This window comes from Peromyscus eremicus, chromosome 12, assembly GCF_949786415.1.
Source record: "Peromyscus eremicus chromosome 12, PerEre_H2_v1, whole genome shotgun sequence".
NCBI lineage: Eukaryota > Metazoa > Chordata > Mammalia > Rodentia > Cricetidae > Peromyscus > Peromyscus eremicus.
Window position 1 is genome coordinate 55,760,705 of NC_081428.1, and position 20,070 is coordinate 55,780,774.

Sequence of the window (20,070 nt, forward strand, 5' to 3'; positions counted from 1 at the left end):
CCTTTTACCAGTTGCTGTACCACTCACCATATGAACATTACTTAAGCATTGACTGTCCCTGAGAATATAACCTGTGGTTACAGAAACTGAGCCTGGCCCTGACCCTGTGCAGGTACATGGAGAAGGGAGAATGAGCAGCCTTCTTTAGTATGCAACCGCTTAGAAGCTAAATGGTCCAATCAAGCAAAGGAACATCAGCGAAACACAAAAAAATCCCGAGTTTCTATTCAAGGAGAAAAGCTGAACTCTCCATCAGAGAAGTACATTCCAAAGTAGCAGAAATCTGCTCACAGTGCTTCCTGCTCAGCAGGGCAGGTTCAGGCAGCATCAGGCTCAGCCCATGTGAGATGCCTCCTCCCAATCACAGACCACCCTTCCGTGGGACTGGAGCTCCAGAGAACGCAGTAGGGTAGAAAAGCACCTTGGGCTGGTGTGCACCGCAGAGTGAGTCGGTGCAGCCCAGGGTCGGGAGGAAAAGGGAGAAGAGACCACCCGGCAGCCTCTGTGTGAGTACAGGAACTTCTCAGGGAAGCCTGCTGCGCTCTCCGCTCTCCTGGGAGCAGGGAAGTGGGATTGGACCAAAGCGGGATATACACCAAATGGTTAGAGTCTGTCCCTTGTGTTGTTTGAGATCTTGTAACTCTTCTGGGAAATGCTCTTCTGATAATTACCTGTGCCTCTTTGCCTGACAAGAAGTGTCCTGTTCTTGTCAGAAATCATTTGGTCTGACAAGCCTTGAAAGGATTTGTGAGGCAGTTTCTTCACGGGTCTTCCCTGCAGTTCTGCTTTCATCAGTGTGTGGTCTGGAATAAGTCAACAGATTAGTTTTATCTAATCAAGGCCACTTTTAGGGACTGATTTTTACTGTTTGCCAATGAGTCGACCCACCAGGATCTGTAGGTCCTAGATACACATATTTTTATTCTACTACTTTTACACAAATTGTGTCAACTAATACTGGTATTATTGGGTATTTATACTTTAATGACTCTGTTTATAAGCCTAAATTTCCATTTATCAGTAGCTTTAGGTATTTTTAAGAACATTTATGAATTTTTATTAATTTTAAGGTCCTTATAAAAAGTCAGGGCAATTGCTTGTGGACCGTTTCTTGCTGAGTAGAACTGATAAGCACAGCTGGAAGAAGACACTGTGTTTCATGCCTGTGCATCATTTCATTTTTACAGGTAACATGGTGGCTGCACTTTCTCCACTTCCATGAGAAAGCAGTTCTCCTCTTCATTAATCTTCCTAATAAGTGTAAAAATACTCCCGCCCCGCCCCCCTTACAGCATACTGTTTGGCTTTCTGCTATACTAGACTTACAAAATCAACTTTCCTATATTTTTTAACTATGTAGAAAGACTCAGAAACATTTAGACAGCAAGAAAAGTTAGGCACCATGTAGACAAAAAAAAAAAAAAAAAGTAAGTGAAATGTCAATTTTTTTTTTCCACTTTTGCTTACATTCTGAGCAACAGCATAAATCAACGGCAGAATCAGCTGTGCCCCGCTCTGGAATCCAGGCCTGATGCTCTGCAGGCTGCCGGAAAACCTGATGAACCAGTGCTGCCTAACAGGGGCAGAGACCACGCTGATGAGGAAGGCCCCTGATTTGTCTTCCTCTCTCTCTCCCTCTCCCCACATTCCACCCTCCCATTTTCTTAATCCAAATCTCTCTAGCATGAGTTTGAGGTGTGGTTTGTGTATTCTCTGGTGCAAGAAACTTGAGTAAGAAAAAGAGGTAATGAGTTGGAAAGACAATCTCATGACGGATAGGTGAGCCTCCCCCCTCTTCCGCTCTGAACATGGGCTTGTGCAGTGAGCAATTGTTTTTAAACCTATTCAACGTGTCTGGAGCTATCAACACCCTGGGTATGAATAACTTCATAAGAAAAAAAAAAAAACTTAATGAAGGCACAAGAAAAGAAAAAAAAAAAACATTTTTAACCTCTAAAAAAATCAGCACTTCTAAAAGCAAAGAGCCTCCCAGGGTGTTGAGCAATTAAATCACGGAGGTGCTGGGTCCCTGGGACGTTCTTCATCAGGGTGGGGCTCACAGGGGCCCCTTACATGGAAACCCGGAAAGTGAGGCACACAGTCAACCAACGGTGCCGTCGCTGTTAGGGTGCACAGCTATTTCTCTGCTCTCTGCTACCTGACGCTAGTGTAATTCATCTCAGCCTGCCTATTTCCTTTCTAGCACGGCCGGGAAATGGTATGTGAGGGAAATGGTATGTGAGAATAGTATGAGAAAGTTTCAGAAAGTCACAATTGTGAGCCAGTCTCTAGTGCTGTGTGCTGAACGGAATTCAAGATAAGAGGACATATCACATCTCTGGGAGTCATCTATCCAGAAAGACCCAAGCCACAGGTGTGCCTGTGCGTGCTCTCTCTCTCTCTCTCTCTCTCTCTCTCTCTCTCTCTCTCTCTCTCTCTCTCTCTCTCTCCTCTCTCTCTCTCTCTCTCCTCTCTCTCTCTCTCCTCATCTCTCTCTGTCTCTGTATCTCTGTATCTCTGTCTCTGTCTCTCTCTGTCCCTCTTTCCCCTCCTCTCTCCCTCCATCTCTTTTCCTTTTCTTTTTGTCATCGTCGTTGTTTTATGTTTTGTTAGGTAAATACTCTGCCACCAAGCTACATCCCCAGCCTTGTTTTGTGTTTTGAAACGGGATCTCTCACAGTGTCTCTCACAATGTCGCCCAGACTGACCTCTAACTCAGAGCTCTCCTCTCTTGGCCCCAGAGGGATGCAATTGCAGACATGTGCCGCCACACCCTGCCTGAGACTCCAAGCTTGACTAGGGAGATTGGTCTCTTTAAGTCGTACTTCCGTTTGGGGTCTGTTTCCTTCTGGTAGTACCTTTCTTCTCCCTCTGAAAATCAGTAAGAAGGAAGAGCTAATGAAATCACCCACAACGAGCCATTGCTATTGATAGCTCAGGAAACTCGCCATGATTCTCCTGGATGTTTTTGCATTTTAGTCAGGAGCCTAGGAGTGATTCTGTATCTATGGTGTTTCATGAATTAGAGGGAAGAGTGGGTGAGGGTGGAAGGCTCCCTCCTGGTGGTTTTGTATACAAGATTCCCTTAACTGTGAGAATAAAATCAGGTCAATAGCAGGGAAGTTGAAAGCCTCTCAATTTTAAATATAAATGGAAACATTTTATCTTGAAAAGAGGAAATATTAGGGCCAGTGAGATGGCTCATCAAGTAGATGTTTGCCTAGCAAGCCTGATGACTTAAGATCAATTCTTAGAGCCCATTGAAGGAAGAGAGAACCAACTCCCACAAGTTGTCCTCTGACCTCAACACATAGGTGACAGCAATGCACACACCCATATTCATACAACTAGCATGCACACACCCATATTCACACAACACACACACTAGTGCCTCTCTCTCTCTCTCTCTCTCTCTCTCTCTCTCTCTCTCTCTGTGTGTGTGTGTGTGTGTGTGTGTGTGTGTGTGTGTGTGTGTGTTGATCTATTGAGAGAAGGAGCTTGATCTTAAGGAACTGGATGGCTAGATTATGCGATTTTGGCTACCAGCATGTCTGACATCTACACAACAGGTCAGCAGCCTAGAAACTCAGAGCTGATCATGCAGATTGGAAACTCGGGCTGGGTTTCTATGTTATAGTCTTAGAAAGTACGTCAGTGTTTGTACTTACAGCCTTCAAATGGCTGGGGAAGGCCTTCCATGTGATGAAGCCTGAGCTACCTTATTTAAAATCTACTGACCTTGCAGATTAAAGGTACACACCTTTAATCCCAGCACTTGGGAGGCTGAGGTGGGAGGATCACAAATTCAAAGCTAGTCTGGGATACACAGTGAGACCTCATCTAAAAAAAAAAAATAGTCTACTAATTTAAATGTTACATCTGAACAAAAGAATTTTCATAGCAATACCTAGACTGGTATTTCGAGGGGTGAAAAAAAAACAAACCAAAACTAGGCACCATGTCCTACCTACCCAAGTTGACACATAATACTAAAAATCACAGGAACTGGAGGGATGGCTTAGCAGTTAAGAGCACTTGTTGCTTTTCCACAGGACCCAGGTCAGGTTCAATTCTCAGCCCCCACATGGTGGCCCCCAACCCTCACTCTTGTGTCAGGAGATCTGACATCCTCTTCTGACTTCAGAGGGCACCAGGCATGCATGTGATACAGACAAAACGCTCACCCACATAAAATAAACAAATCTTCTTAAAAATTGTTTAATTCACCCTAACAAGTTTATTCAATATGTCTTTAACAAACATGCGAAGAGAACAATTTGTAGCCTGTGTGTGAAGTGCCGATTTGTGCTTTCCCACTTCTTTCTCTTCTTGGAAAGGTAAGACATTCATAGTGTCTTTCAAAACATAAATACCAGGGGACTGGAGAGATGGCTCAGTGGTTAAGAGCACTGGCTGCTCATCCAGAGGATCTCAGTTCTATTACCAACACCAACATATCCGTTCACATCGGTCTATAACTCCAGTCCTTAGGGATCTGACCCTTCTAGACCCTGTGAACACATAGTAGTACACAGACATACATGCAGACAAAACACCCACACACATAAAATAAAAATAAGAGGTTTTTTTAAAAGCTAAAAATAACTCTCACAATAGAGCTTCATCAAACCTTTTGGCTTTAATCCAAAACATGTACTAGTCCACTCTTTTCTCCAGGATTTGTTTAGTTTGGAAATAGGGTTTCACATACCCCAGGATGGCCAGGAACTCACCATAGAGTTGAGGAAGATTTTGGCCTTTGATTCTCCTGCCTCTGCCTCCCAGTGCTGAGATAACAGGCATGTGCCACATCTGGTTTTATGCGGTGCATGGAATGGAACCCAGGGCACTGGGTGAATGAAGCAAGCACCCTACCTGAGCACCATCCCCAGCCTCCAGGCATTTATGAGCCTTCACAAAAATCCTGTCTCCTTTTCCCTCCATACCAGGAGCGCATCTTTTCCCAGATCCCCTTCTGGTTGTGTGTGACAGAAATAAGTTCACTTGTCCATTGTCCAGGAACTATTTCTAGATGTCCTCCATCGACTCAAGGTCCCTTTGCACAGAGACTGTACGCTGTCAACATCTGTTGTGGCCAGGGCTGTCTGACTCCATAAATTCTTTGGGTGACTGTCTTCTGAGCTTAGGGGTCTGCTTACATCTTTCTTTTCTGTTAGTCCTAGAACACTGGTTTTGGACAAGATGGGGAGCTGGTGCGGGGTGCTCTGGGGTCACAGACTCCCCTCTCCTCTTCCAGCTGAGGAGGCACCATTTTGAACTGCTCTCATATATTAGAGTTCAGATTGAAATCGTGTATCTTCATTTCCTTTGAAATCATGGCTGTGCTGTGTTGTGTTGTTTTGTTTTTTAAATGAAACCACTGCTTTTGCTGCCTTCAGTATTTCCTGGCTTGTCAGAACTCGTCTGACTGCCTCAAGAAGCTGAGGCAAAAGCCAAGAAAATTAATATTGGCTAGACAACCAATATGGCCTGAGACCTTTGCATAGTCTCATTCGATTTTTACAGAACTCTTGATCCTGGGCCTTGTAATTCTCATTAACAGATAGAGCTCAACAGGAGTCCTGGCATCACAGAACCAAGTGATCAAACTAAGAGTCAAGTCAAGATCTATCCAAAGCCCATATTCTCTCTGCTCCTCCCTAGTCCTTAACCTCGTCTGCAACAAGCTCTAGGCAAATCACTCATTCACACGTTCAGTTACGTGCTCATTTCTTCAAACAAATATCTATGCACTTTTTACTCTTTATTTAGAAAAATAACGGAATGCCTCCTGTGTATCAGACACTATTGCCACTCTGGGAGGGGAACAAGTATAACAGAAACCAATGCTTTCCATGGGGGAGCCTCTTGCTATAATACACAGGAAGCTCTACATGGAAAATACTAAGAGTAAAAGGTTTGCAGGGGAATGGGATTCAAGAGGGACACTGAGGGAACGTGGGGAGTGAAAAGTTTATTAGAAAAGTTATTAATGCCATAGCTAGGCAGGCAGAGGCAGCAGCATGGTGGGGCCTCAGAAATGTTCAGGCCCCAGGATCAGAGACAGACAACATCCCCGGGTCTTTAAAGAGAGGAATCAGGGACCACATGGCGGAAGTGGGGTCCTTTTTTATACCTATCTGAGGATGTGGGAGCTTTCAAAGTACAAGCCTGAAGCCAGGCTCCCTGGAAGGAGGCAGAGAAGACAAACAGGATGTGTAGCCACCGATACCTGCCTTTAATGTAAGCTCACATCCCAGGTGACAGACCCAGGCACCTGGAAGTCTGTCAGTTAGAGACTCACAGACAGTATCCTTGTAGGGTTCCCGCCAGCATCTATAGAAGAGAAAGAGCTGCTGGGAGCTACGCCAGCCTGAGCAGCAGCTGGATTCTAACGTTACGTTGTTACAGAGAGGAAGAATGCAAAAAGAGACAGAAAGCATCCCCTGTGCGAGAGAAACCTCAGAGGTCATGTCTACATCACTACAGTCTGAGTCAGAGGGCTCAGCAACGGCCCGGGCACAAGGGCAAGCGTTAACTGGGCAGGAATGCTGATGGAATGTACAGACACCCTCCCTGCAGACAGACGTGCAACTTGGTACCTGATACTAGCCACACCCCAGCACAGCTAGGAGGCTTTTTCTCTTCTCCTAGTGAGACTTTTTACCTCTTCAAGACAATCATGGAAACAAAAAGAATCACAAAAGGGTACAAGTGGGTGCGAGGCCTCCAGTACCCTCTAGCAGAGTAGCTGCCCATCAGGGAAGAGGAAGTGCGTACAAGGCTGATTCTCCTTGACCTGGGAGCCCTTAATTGTAGGACCAACCAGTCGTCATTAGTACCTCCTTCCTATGTTCCATGGGTCTCTAGGGTATTAAACATAACCTTAACCCAAGACCCTCTCCTTTCCAAACATCCCCTGGTCATCAGTAACAATGTCTTGTTTGTAAATCGTCTTAGTATTTGATGATCATAACAGTCCTGTGAAACAACTTGTATTCCACCCATTTTATAAACGAGGAAATAGACCCTAGGAAGATTGGTCACTGGTCAGAGTAACTCTTGACAGGAAGGCCTGACTTTGAATCTGGCATCCTGCCGCCTAGTTTAGCGTGCTCAGCATTAGACCACAGCTACCGGACTGCACCGTGACCAACAGGAAGCTCGCATTTGGCTTCCTCTTGACATTTATGGCTATGAGAGGGGTGCCACAAACATCTACTTAATCTAAACAGGAGACAAAGCCAGGCATCGTGGCACACTTGGGAAGCCGAGGTGGGAAGCTCACACGTTTGAGGTTAGTCTGGACGATTGCCAAAGACCCTATCTCCGTGAAACAGCACGCAAGTGGCTGAGGAAATGCTGTCAAACGCTGGTCTCCCACTGACTTCACACTGCACCCTTTATTTCCAGAAAGTAGAAGGGAAAGCTGTGGGTTTGGAAAACATCTGTACGATCTCCTGGATAACAGTGGGAAAATATTAGTGTGTTAATGCCCTGTGAAAAGGCTATGGCAAGAAACTAGTCAAGTGTTCGAGGGGAAGCCTGGCATTTCTGACCTTTGTAAAGACAGGCTCTTCTGAACAGAGAAAACGTATGTGTTCTCTTTGTCCCCAAGTTGGCAAGGAAGCTAGACAGGCATTTCTTTTTCTACTTAAAGTGTTAGCATTGTGTCGGGGTTGCTAAACTCTGGTGTTAAATAACTTAGAGTCAGGATGACTTGGATTTGACTCTGGGTCCTGGGCTTTCGGGCAGCACGGCCTTGAGCAAATGAGTCTCTCCGAATTTATTCATTGTCAAGATGAAAGGAAAAAAGGTTCTCTGCCTAGATCCTTAAGGAGTATGTATCCTTTGAAATCTCAACAATAGGGATGCTCAACACAACACCACCAGTGTGAATGGGGAAATCTCACAAGGCCCCACCCCTAGATGAAGAGCTGTAGGCAGTCAATGGCTGCTGAGAGAGAGGACCCCTTTTCTCTGTGGCCAGCCCCCAGATGGGTCATCCAATCCCAAGTGGTCAACCCTAAATACAGGTTCATAGGAGTAACACTAGATGGGTTCAGTAGGGGTGTGTATGTATGTGTGTGTGTGTGTGTGTGTGTGTCTGTGTGTCTGTGTCTGTGTGTCTGTGTGTGTAACAATAACAATTATAGATGAGGTCATAAATTTGAGAGGGAGTAAGTAAGCACAGGACGAGTTAGAGGGGAGAGGGAAGGAAGCGTGAATGATTATAAGTACAGTACTCATGCATGAAACTCTCAGAAATACAAAACATTTAAAATTTTAAAAGGAGGGCAGCCCAGCCAACACAGATTTTAACCCACTGACTCTCATTTCAGACTTCTGACCCCAAGCTGTCAGATATTATATTTGTAAGATTGAGCAAATCTGTTACTATAGCAATAAGAAACAAGCACAGATTTTTTTGTTTTTTTTTTTTTTTTGGCAAAAATATCCATTTATTAGGTCTGTTGAGAAGATGAACAAAAGGTACTTGACACAGAATAGAGAGCACTGTGGGGGCTGGTAGGTGGCAGCTTGCATTCCTTTTGGTCATTTTGGAAAATAAGCATGGTTTTCTTTAGAACAAAACAGAACAAAAAAAAAAGGATTTATTTTTAATTATGTGTCAGGGAGTAGAGTGGTACATGCACGAGCATGCCGGTGCCCTTGGAGGCCAGAAGAGGGCATTGGATCCCCTGGGGCTGGAGTCCCAGGCAGTTGTGGGCTGTCCAACCCAGGTGCCGAGAACTGGACTCTGTAAGAGCGGTAGTCGCTCTTAACTGCCGCCCCATCTCTCCAGCCCCAAGCCACAAGCGTGGCTCTGTGGGTTACTATTTGAAAAATCCGAAAGAGACAGCAAGTTCAGTACACCCTGCCTATTGATACAGCCCTTTCTCAAGCTGCCAACCCACAGGAGCGCCGCGGGGCCCCCCACCCCCCCACCCCACTCCCCCACCCCCCCACCCCCCACCCCACCCCACCCCCCACCCCACCCCACCTCCCAGCCCACACCCCACACCCCACCCCACCACCCCACACCCCACCCCACCACCCCACACCCCACCCCCCACCCCCCGCCGCCAGCATTTCCTACCATGCCACAGTCTAGGTTTCTCCCAGGTTCTTCTTGCCCAAACCAGCCTCCTGCCTACCCCCTCCCTTCTCTTCTCCATGCTGGTCGGCATTTTCTCATCCTAATTCTGACTCTTGGAGTTCTCCCGTGTGGTGCTGATCTGTCGTTGCCTCTTTTTCCACCCGGTTGTAGCCAGGAAGCCACACAGTAACTACCCACTTCTAAAGCTCGGTGACAAAAGCATCTTTGGGAAATCATTGTCAGTCACTGGGGCAACATCCCTTGCTCAGGATCCCTTCAGCTTCCTTCTGGACCAGACAAGACCCCTTATTGCACCTCTATCTGGTCCCTTCCTTTTTCTCCTCATCCCTCAAAGCTTTCCCTTAATTAACACCGGGTCCAGTGAATGTGCTTTTTAAATCCATGTTGCTATAGGCCCCCTTTAGATTCCCTGAAAGAAAAAAAAAAATCTCTGTTCTTTGAGCCCAACTAACCACTACCAAGAGACTGACAAATGGTTGCAGAGTCAGTACATGGCTGGTCAGTGACAATGTTGAACTTGGCCTCTCCAGATATTTGCCCTTTACTCTCTGTTCCTATTATCTGAATTTCTATCTTTCAAAGTCCATTTATTTGTGTGTCTAGTTTAGAGAGCAGCCCAACTGGTCAGGATTGATGTCCGTGCGTGCCAATACTGAACTCTACAATGTAACTGATCCGGCTGTACCAGTTAGGTTCTTCCTGGTGGAGCCTTTGAGACACCGTAAGGTTCTACCCTTCTGATGTGGAAGAATTATTCCAGATAAATAAACGGCATCTCTAAGCAGAAACTCCGCAGGGTGGGTGGTGTCGAAAGATGGTGTAACAAGGGCCCAGATTCTTCTGTTCCTTTGACAAACACTGATGGAGTTTATGTGCCAAACCCTGAGCCAAAAACACTCATACATTTTTAACTCCTTAAATATCCACAGACTGTAAGGTAAAAAGAAATGGAAAAACATTTAGGGATGTTTAAATTACTTAGGCTATTAATACATTATAGTACAGCAGTGGAGCTAACATTTATCAAGGCCAGAGTCGTATAAAAGACTTGGGCTGAAGGAGATGACTCAGCAGCTAAGAGCACAAATTGTTCTTCCTAAAGGCCTGAGTTCACTTCCCAGCACCCACATCAGGTGACTCACAACAGCCTCTAACTCCAGCTCCAGGGGATCCAAAGCCTCTGGTCTACACAGGCATCCACACACACATACGGCATACACTCCGCACAGACACATAAACACACCTGATTTTAAGAAGACATGAAGGAGATTTTAAGCACGAAGGGGAGAAATAAAACAAGCAAGACACTCCTCCCAGCAGATCCGCAACCCAGGAGTTCAGCCAAACTGGCTGACACGCTATCTTGTCTTCACGTCGCTCTTCTGAATCTCCTCCCTCACTGGTCCTCTCCTTGGAATGCCTACCGCCCATCTCACTTTCCCCCTACACATCCTCCTCTCCTCGCCTGATCCAAAGGCTGACTCTAGAATCAGCTAGGCTGGAGTCTTTCGCACCCAGACCCCACTCATGCATTTAGACATCTACTTATGTATTATAGCTACTTGAGAACTTAGCTTCTCTCCTAGCCCAAAATCCTAGAATGTAACAATCTTCCTTATGCATCTTTACATGCCCCAACATGCACTTTTGTTATTTAATACCTTTAGACTTAGAATGGCGATTGGTTTAAGTGTCAAGGGATGTGAACAGCCTTTCTCAGTGTCTCAAGGGCAGAAGCCAAACCGATTGACCCAAACACTTAACCTTGTGTTCCTTCCAGAGAATCCTCAAGGAGACAGACGTCCGTGTTTAGTTGCATCTGGCATAAACAGTATAAATAGTTTCTAGGAGCTGGTGTAAGCTGCAGGGAAGAGTGTGGGCCTCAGAGTCACACAGACCAAAGACGCCACCGTATCTGCTCTCGCTGGTCTATGTGGCCTCAGAGGTACTGCTTTATCAGTTAGGTAGGTTTTGATTTCCTGGTGTGCAAAAGAGCCTCCTCCTCTCCCACACTGTTGCTCTAGCTAGGTTCTGAGAATCTGGTATGTACCTGAGGTTCCTAGAAGAGTGCACAGGGGAGCTAAATATTCCTCTTTTCTCTGCACGTCTCCCATATAACAGAAAACATCGTTATGTGCAACTTACATTTTTTTTTAGGATAACAAAATATTTAACATCTACCCACAGGCTACGGTAGTGACCTCAGCCAACTCTCTTCGTTTCTCTGATGCTACAGTTGGCCTTGTCCAAGGATGGCAGAGGCCATACCAGGGACTATCAGTTTCTGTCAGCCTGGTCATCACCATGACAGATCTACTTTTTGTTTCCCTGGTAACCTTGAAGAATCTCAGTACGCCTCTCAGGATAATGACTTTGGTGTCCTTCATACCCTAAGGACTCCTGATAGGCACTGATCATTTTGAAAGCCTTTATTTTTATAAAGGCCTTTTTAAAATCTTTGTAAAGGATTGCTGACCTCGGGTATCAAATTTCTACCATTACTAAAAGCTCTCACAACTTTGATTTGGATGCAAAACAAAGGAAATAGGTAATGTCATAACTTGGTGACAGTGTAGAAACTACAGCAATATTTACTACCTGCTCCCATCAAACTCTAACACTCTTAACTGTGTCCTCAGCTTGTGGGAAATCCTGAAGATGGCCAAAGATGATTCCACTGTTCGCTGCTTCCAGGGCCTGCTGATTTTTGGACATGTGATTGTTGGTGTAAGTCATAAGTAGTTTTCAGAAAATTGTGTTCTTCTTGTAAGCATGGTTTTTAGATTAATTAAAAGTGAAAGTTTAAGAAAATGGTATAATTACTGCTCCCCTTTATAGCACCTTCATTTTAAGAAATGCGGTAAGAAATATACTAGCTAGAATCTTAAAATAGTCATAGATAACTACCTATTATGACAGAATACCATGATCAACTTTAAAATAGGTATTTCCTTTCCAATTTTAAGACATAATGAATTTAAGAGTCATGTTCACCGTGGCCAACATCCAAACACACCTGCTAAACATTCCTTTATGCTTCTGTCCAGTTTCACGTTGGTTTGACTTGGGGACTCTGTTATTGAAGGTGCTGGGATAGACGTTCTTCTGTACAGAGTGTGAGAGTGTCTCAGAGGCCAAGCTGTGTGGGGATGAGGATAAGGGAAAAGCACTAGTCAGGGAGTCAAGAGAGCTGGTCTGTGGATCCGTTCCGTTTTTGCCTCTCTGTGTATAGCTGTGGATGAGTCATCATCATTTGGGGCCATGATTCCTCACCCGTAGAATATGAGCACTGGGAAGACAGTCACTAAGATTCCAGAACCACTGTGACAATGGCCAGGGCACTTCAAGTATTACAACAGAGGAAGATTTGCAATGAGACAGGATATGGGGACTAACTTTCATACCAGAAAGCGCTAAGTGGGTCATATCACAGGGGCTTTATGGATGGTCTGAGATTACCTAAATCTTTTCCCAAATAGCAAACAGACCGAGTTATATGTGGAAGGAAGCATCAAAGACAGAGGGTATATGAAAAAGGAAGCAAAGTACAAATAGTTGTTGGATTCCCTGGCAATGAGGAATCCATTGCATAAAGCCTCTGTAAGGGAAGGGAGCTGGCTATAGAATGTACCCTGCCCCCATCCCCTTCCCAGTGCTCTGCTCTTGGCCACCAGCCTGACAGATCCACTCGTGGCTTGTTTCCAGATGTGTGGTATCGCCCTGACGGCAGAGTGTATCTTCTTTGTATCCGACCAACACAGTCTCTACCCACTGCTTGAAGCCACCAACAACGATGATATCTACGGGGCAGCTTGGATAGGCATGTTTGTGGGCATCTGCCTCTTCTGCTTGTCCGTTCTAGCCATAGTAGGAATTATGAAGTCCAACAGGAAAATCCTCTTGGCGGTAAGACCTTACAACCCTCTGAGAGCTGGAGGTGTAGCCCAGTTGATAGAGTGCCTGCCTAGCACACATAAGGTCTTGGGTTCAAACCTTAGCACCATATTATCTGCGTATGGTACTGCACATCTACAATCCTAGCACTCTGTGGGTAGAGGCAGGATGATCAGAAATTCAAGGTAATCCTTGACTGCATAGCAAGTTCAGGGTCAGCCTGTGTTACAAGGGACTCTTCCTCAAAACAACAACAACAAATTCTCTGCAGTTGTTTTCCTGGGCCAATTTTGCTGAACTGTTTCTTCTCCATTGAGCACAGAGCTTTGGTTTGCACTGAGCTAAGTGGAGGAAGAGTCCCAGGTAAGTGGTACAAACAAAATAAAACAACAACAAATGAAGATCCCCTGTTGCGAGATCATCCATGCAGGTTGTAAAGATGCCCTCCATGATTGCAAGTTCAGGTTCAAGTAAAAATAACTGAAAACGGAAACACCTGTAGATGGTCTAGTGACTATGTGCACCGATATGTTCTTCTCCGGCTACCATCTGCATGTGCCCAACATTCGCAGCCAGGAATTATATGAGCAGGAGAAAAGATACAGGGAGGGCTTTTTTGTTAGATTTTGTTCTTCCCTTGATAATAGTGAGTTTTAAGTATTGTTTTAATATTAGTCAGATATTGGTGTGTTAAGATACAAAATACAAAACAGACACGAAATCCCCAAACAAGAACCTTCCTGAAGGCTTTTGAGTTCAAGGCCTACGGTTTTTGTGTGATGGCCCAGACTTCCCACACTGTCACTGAGTCTGCTGTACAGGAACACTGGAAGACCCTGAACAGCACCATTGGGAGTGACCCAGATCACACCACTCTGTAGTCTCAAGCCACTCACTAGATCATGCTCCTCTGCCTTTGCAAATGGAAATGTTAGCCAGCAGGGAAGAAACTCTCTTACTTGGCCGCTTAAGGGACTTGCTGGTTCCCTTCTCTAGGGTAAAGCATTGCCCTAGTGCCTGGGAACGCAGAATATTTACCTTCTCCGTTCCTTTGTGTGAGTTAGTTCCAAGGCAAATACGCGCCCTGGGGGGGGGGGGGAGTAGGGAGGGAGAGAAGAGGGGGATCTTCCTGAAGACAACTTCCACTGCACCCTGGGCTCCTTCTGGGCCAGCCATATATATGTGCCTGACAAATCAGAACTGAGCTGGGGAGGAAAGGCAAGGAACAGAGTCCTCTCTGGGAAGCTGAAGGAGAAATGCCTATACCAATGCCCCCTTTCTGTCCTAATTGTAGAGGATCCTGAGGATCTGTGAGGGGAGCCACCAAAGCTCTTGACAGGAAGCAAGGGCAACAACTAATGTGTGTGTGTGTGTGTGTGTGGGGGGGTTATGGGTCTCTGGTGTCTCAGAAGGCCCTTTTTACTGATTTTTTTCACAGAGGTGGTTGCATTTGTTTTGTTTTGTTTTAGGGCCAAATAGTGAAAGCAGCAAATGGTCCTGACCTTTGAACCCACAAATACCCTACAAAAGGGAAGACAACTTCCCCTGTCTTCCCCCCACTGACTCCCATAGCCCTTCTGCACAAGAAGGACACAAGGGGCAACAGTGCGTGTATAAAAGTGTGCAAGGCAGAGATCAAGTTCTCACAAGAGACTGACACGCACTGAAAGGCATCCACTCGCTGTTCTGCTGTTTTCCAGCCAGACACTGGGGTCAGGGCTGGGCAGAGCCGGTCACCCACAGTGGTGGTGCTTGTCGCCTACACAGAGAGCTCTGCTCTGCCCTCACCAGAGCTGGTATCACACGGGTAGGTGACAGGAGCTCACCAATGAGTCTCCATGCCTGAAGGCTGCCTGCTTGTTACAGCTGAGCCTGGGTAGGAAAGACACAAGGCATTAAACATGTTCTGTCATCTTTTCCTGGCTTCCGTAGTTCTACATTTTCAGCAATCCAACAAGACAATGACTCCCACTTAGATGAGATTTACGATCCTTGGTGTCGTGTATGAAGCACCAAGGCTGTCTTGCCAGCCACTGGGCATGTGTGTATACACGAAGACTCTGAAACTCCCGAATATTCCTTCATTGTTTATATCAGCTCCCCCGAGTTAAAATCGAAATGCATGGTGCTGGATGAAAAAACTCTGAATTGAATGGCCATTTCTCTAGAGATAAGCCGAGAACTGAGCTGATCCACATGCCACCTTGTCGCTAGTACCTAGCACTAGCCTCGTTCCAAGCACCTGATCAAAGAGAGCTTGTACTACGCAGTACTTGGATATTACATTTAGACAAATGTGCTAAAACTCACAGGAATCACGAGGTGGGATTTCTGTTATAATTCTCTGTTGTCCTCTGTTTCCTTCCCAGTACTTCATTATGATGTTCATAGTGTATGGTTTTGAAGTGGCATCTTGTATCACAGCAGCGACACAGCGAGACTTTGTGAGTATGGTCCCCAAAGCATAGAGCAAAAATGACGACCACGCTGGCACCAGAGCAACCGACATGCTTTAAGCCCTGGCTGTGTGCTGGTCATGCTGATATGCACACTATTAATGAGTGCGTTTTTACTTAATACTCAGAAACCGAGAATGGAAAGTATTGCTTGTCTTTTCTAAATGAAAAGAGAGGCGGTTCCTTCAGAGAGAGCGAGGGACCTTAAAAGCAAAGAAAGTTATCTAAAGATGCAGAACTGAGTGGCAACAGCAAGACTTCTGATCCTAGGAAACCTGATTCCCAGTGCCCAGCCTGTGATCCTAGCATTGGTCATCACTCGACCATGCTGTGGCCTCCCTGCGTGTTCTGCCTTGTGGAAGACACCATTCAGACTCTTTCTTGTTCTATTTCTCACTGTTTCCCTAATCTATACCATCTTAGAACACCCGTCTACCCCAGTCAGGCGGTAGTTTCTTCTTCCATGGAAACCCGCAGCAGCCCCAGCCCACTGTGCTCGGTGCCCGAGTTTAGCCTTCCTCCAAGAGGATGCTCAGTGTCCTCGACAAACCGGCTCCGCAGAAGATGATGTCTTTCTGGGGAGCAGGTGTGCTGATGCTCCCTCTTGTGTCTTCCCCAACCCCTGCAGTTCACAACCAACCTCTTCCTGAAGCAGATGCTGGTGAGGTATCAAAACAACAGCCCCCCAACCAATGACGATGAGTGGAAAAACGCCGGCGTTACCAAGACCTGGGATAGGCTCATGCTGCAGGTAAGGCGTGTGGTCCTGCGGTGGGCCACTGCACATCTGCACCAGTAACAACCTGAATGTGGGTGGGAGTGAGGTCAGTGTCTCCAGGGGCTTCCTTCAGGTAGAGACTTGTTCCTGGCCGGGTCAGAAATGCCTCTTGTTTACTGGTGAGGGTGAGGAAGGGGGAACGCTAAACACATGACTCAGTGAGGCCTCTGGATCCATATTTTATATCAAGCTATAATGTTGATTAGCCTACCTTTAAAGAGTGTATGTTAAAAAACGTTAGATTAATAATATGTTCTGCCTCTTAGGTCTTACGTCTTACGTCTTACGTCTTCCTTACATTAACAGAACAGGGGGCCTTCTCCCCGTCCCACAGCAAACTCAAATAGTGATAGGTACTTGTCTCACCTTTTTATATCTCCTATGAAGAATTCTGCTAAGTATCAGGAGATATGATTTGATTTAATCACCCAGTTTTAAGTGGCCATCATTCCATATATCCAAACTTATTCCAAATACCATCAGAACCCCAAATCTTCCAAGAATATTGCCCCATTTTGTCTTTTGTGTATAACCTCTAATATGAACCTACTCTTCATTGGCCCAACACACACACACACACACACACACACACACACACACACACACACACGACTCTCACATACACACACTCACACACTATCACTCACACACACACACTCACACACACACACACACACGACTCTCACATACACACACTCACACACTATCACTCACACACACTTACACACACTCTCACACACACTCACACACACTCTCACACACACACTCACATACACACACACACTCACACATATCCCAGCCTTTCTGTCTACTACTTTCAACACTGTCTTGACATCCTGCTTCACCAGAAACCTGGCTGCTCCCTAGTGTCCCCTGCCTGTCTTCTTACCCCCATGTGCCCTAAGACCTAGAAATCAATTAGGTTTCCCCCCTTCTCTGCACAGCTTCTATATTCTCTCTTCCCTTGGTTCCCTCCTTGTTCAAACACTTGAAGTCCACGCCATCAGCCTGTGGTCTCCTTACTGGGGCTTTTTTATCAACATCTTCCAGTCATCCCCTGCTTTCACTGAGGATTACAGTATTGACAACGTGATACACACACACACAGACCACAACACACACAATATAGAATGAGTCTGTTTCCTGGTTAGCTATATCCTATATCTAAATGGTAAAATTACATGTTATTTCAAGATGATCTTTGTCCTTAGATTTGCTTGGTTATATTCATTCTAAAAGTTGAAGAAGGCCTATAATTTTTACTTCCTCCCTGAAACGTTTTAGCAGATAATGGTAAGGAGAGAACACAGTATGAATTTTATAGCCTTTCTCCAGTGTGTACAGAGTCATGGGCATCAGATGTGTGTCTGCTTAACCCCCTTTTCTTATGTAGAGGGACGGGTGTGTGCCACCAGGTCTGAAATATTTTTCCAGTTTACTTTCTCCTTTATAAAATGAGGTGCTGAAACGGGCCTTTTATCCCAACACTCAGGAGGCAGAGGCAGACAGACCTCTGTGAGTTCAAGGCCAGCCTGGTCTACAGAGTGAGTTCCAAGACAGCCAGAAACCTTGCCCCCAAATAAATAAATAAATAAATAAATAAATAAATAAATAAATAAATAAATCTAATGCATAATTACTCTAGGAAAATATTACAAATACAGAAAAGGAAAACAAGAATAATTGCTAGTGATGTCTTTACTACTAAAACTTTTCATTTTATGATTTTTAAATGACTGTATTTCTCTTGTGGTAATGTATCTTACTACAAATATTAATAATAATAAATGCTTATTAAGAGTTTACTATTAAATATACCAAGTAAATTAATTATATTAACACACTTGATCCTCACAAAAATTCTATAAGATAGGTCCTATATTCATTTCAAATTTATAGTCAAATGAAATAAGCCTTAGAACAGTGGTTCTCAACCTTCTCAATGCCACAACTCTTTACTGCAGTTCCTCATGTTGTGATGACCCCCACCATAAAGTTATTTATTGCTACTCCATAACTCTGATTCTTTTTTTGTTTTGTTTTGTTTTTTCGAGACAGGGTTTCTCCGTGTAGTTTTGGTTCCTGTCCTGGATCTCACTCTGTAGCCCAGGCTGGCCTCGAACTCACAGAGATCCGCCTGCCTCTGCCTCCTGAGTGCTGGGATTAAAGGCGTGTGCCACCGCTGCCTGGCTGTCATAACTGTGATTTTGCTACTGTTTTGAATCATAAAGTAAATATCTGATATGCGACCCCTGTGAAAGAGTCAGTCCAACCCCCAAGGGGTTGTGACCCACAGGTTGAGAACTACTGCCTTAGAGACTTACAGTGTTATGCCCATTAATGGCTGGTAAATTAATAACATAAAAACATTTTGGAAACTTAGAACAACCTTAAGTTCTAGTTTGGAAATATTTTAGTCATGTAAGATATGGTATGCTTTCTAGTACTTTCTCCACAAAGCTTTAGGTGGTGACATTGATGGCTTTGGTATGGGCCATAAAGATAACGTTGTGGCTCTTGTCCTCTGGCAGGACCACTGCTGTGGTGTAAATGGTCCATCCGACTGGCAGAAATACACCTCTGCCTTCCGGGTGAAGAATAACGATGCTGACTATCCCTGGCCTCGGCAGTGCTGCGTCATGAACAAGGTTATGGAGCCTGTCAACCTGGACGCTTGCAAACTCGGAGTGCCTGGTTATTACCACAGTCAGGTGGGTCCCCCTCCGAAGACCTAGCAGGAAGTGCTTCTGCACTTTATGAAGAAAATAATAGTCAGCTGTGAGTAATGTCGTAAGGAAGTCTGCATGTTTCCCCTACATCTCTGTGAGTGCTCATTTGGAATTGTTGCAAATTTAATTTTAGTAAAATTACTGCAACATGAGGATTTCCGTAGCACAAACCAACTTGGGGTCAATAAAGACAATCTATCTGTGTGATGTCTAGAATTGGTTTTATGAGAAATATCTGCATTAGAGGAAGGCTTGCAAAATGTAAATCGGAAAGGTTGATATACAAAGACAATATTATTCAGCTCCAAAACAATGGCAGTTGCTGAGGTCAGAGGCGGGCAGTGTTTAGCAGGATTAGATTGGAGATTTGGGCTGAAATATTTACATACATATGGTTTTTATCAGAGTGCTTCTGGGCTGATGAAGTGCCCTGATGATGATCACGAAACACTTACTGAGGTCTTCCTGAAGGCCAGATGTTGTGTCCTGTGCCACACAGAGACTATAATGCCTGGGGTGCTCAAACATCAGTGCTGGGTGTGCTCTGTGGTCTGTACATGAGCGAGAGAAGCTAATTGGGCCTTGCCTGAGCTCACACAATTGGTAAATGGCTGCCAGGCTTCAACCCCAAGCCATAGAGCTTGAAAGCACAGGCACCACATCCATAAAGGCTTGGAAATAGCCCTCCAAAGTCTTAGTGAGCTTTCCCAGGCCCTGTAAACCAGCGTCTGTTGACACAGCACACCGAAACACTCTGCTGCCCTGCTTTGGGAGTGGTCACTGTGGGGAAGCCTAGCAGTACGTCAGTCCGTCAAATAATTGAGAAGCGTCAGGCTTTTCCCTACAGAAGTAATGCCACAAGCCATCCATACATCTGGAGTGAGGGACGCCATTGTTACACCTGGCGGGTACCTGGACTGCAAGTGGATGTGTTCATTCACAAAGGACATGGGAGTGATACCGAGGATTTTGTAGCAGAGCAACCCTCACTGAGCTTTATAGCAACCTTGTTATGGCATTGTTTTAGTCAGTTATACTCGGGCTGTAATTAAAAAAAAATAATAAATGTATTGCTTATAGTCAGCATAAAAT

General features: G+C 45.1%; 1 protein-coding gene across 3 annotated transcripts in view; it reads left to right on the forward strand.

The window, feature by feature from the left end:
* The first annotated feature begins 369 nt into the window (after nucleotides 1-369).
* The window catches only part of Upk1b (uroplakin 1B), a 28,107-nt gene continuing 8,406 nt past the window's right edge, over nucleotides 370-20,070 (forward strand). Inside the window, exons 1-6 of one of the 3 annotated variants that reach the window (XM_059277165.1) lie at nucleotides 370-506; nucleotides 11,761-11,848; nucleotides 12,827-13,027; nucleotides 15,385-15,459; nucleotides 16,100-16,222; nucleotides 18,781-18,960. In XM_059277165.1, coding sequence (XP_059133148.1) covers nucleotides 11,780-11,848; nucleotides 12,827-13,027; nucleotides 15,385-15,459; nucleotides 16,100-16,222; nucleotides 18,781-18,960 — 648 coding nt within the window. In that variant the 5' untranslated portion in view covers nucleotides 370-506; nucleotides 11,761-11,779. Of the gene's footprint in view, nucleotides 507-11,760; nucleotides 11,849-12,428; nucleotides 12,722-12,826; nucleotides 13,028-15,384; nucleotides 15,460-16,099; nucleotides 16,223-18,780; nucleotides 18,961-20,070 lie in introns of those variants that run through there. The other 2 variants (XM_059277167.1, XM_059277166.1) reach the window with 2 other exon arrangements.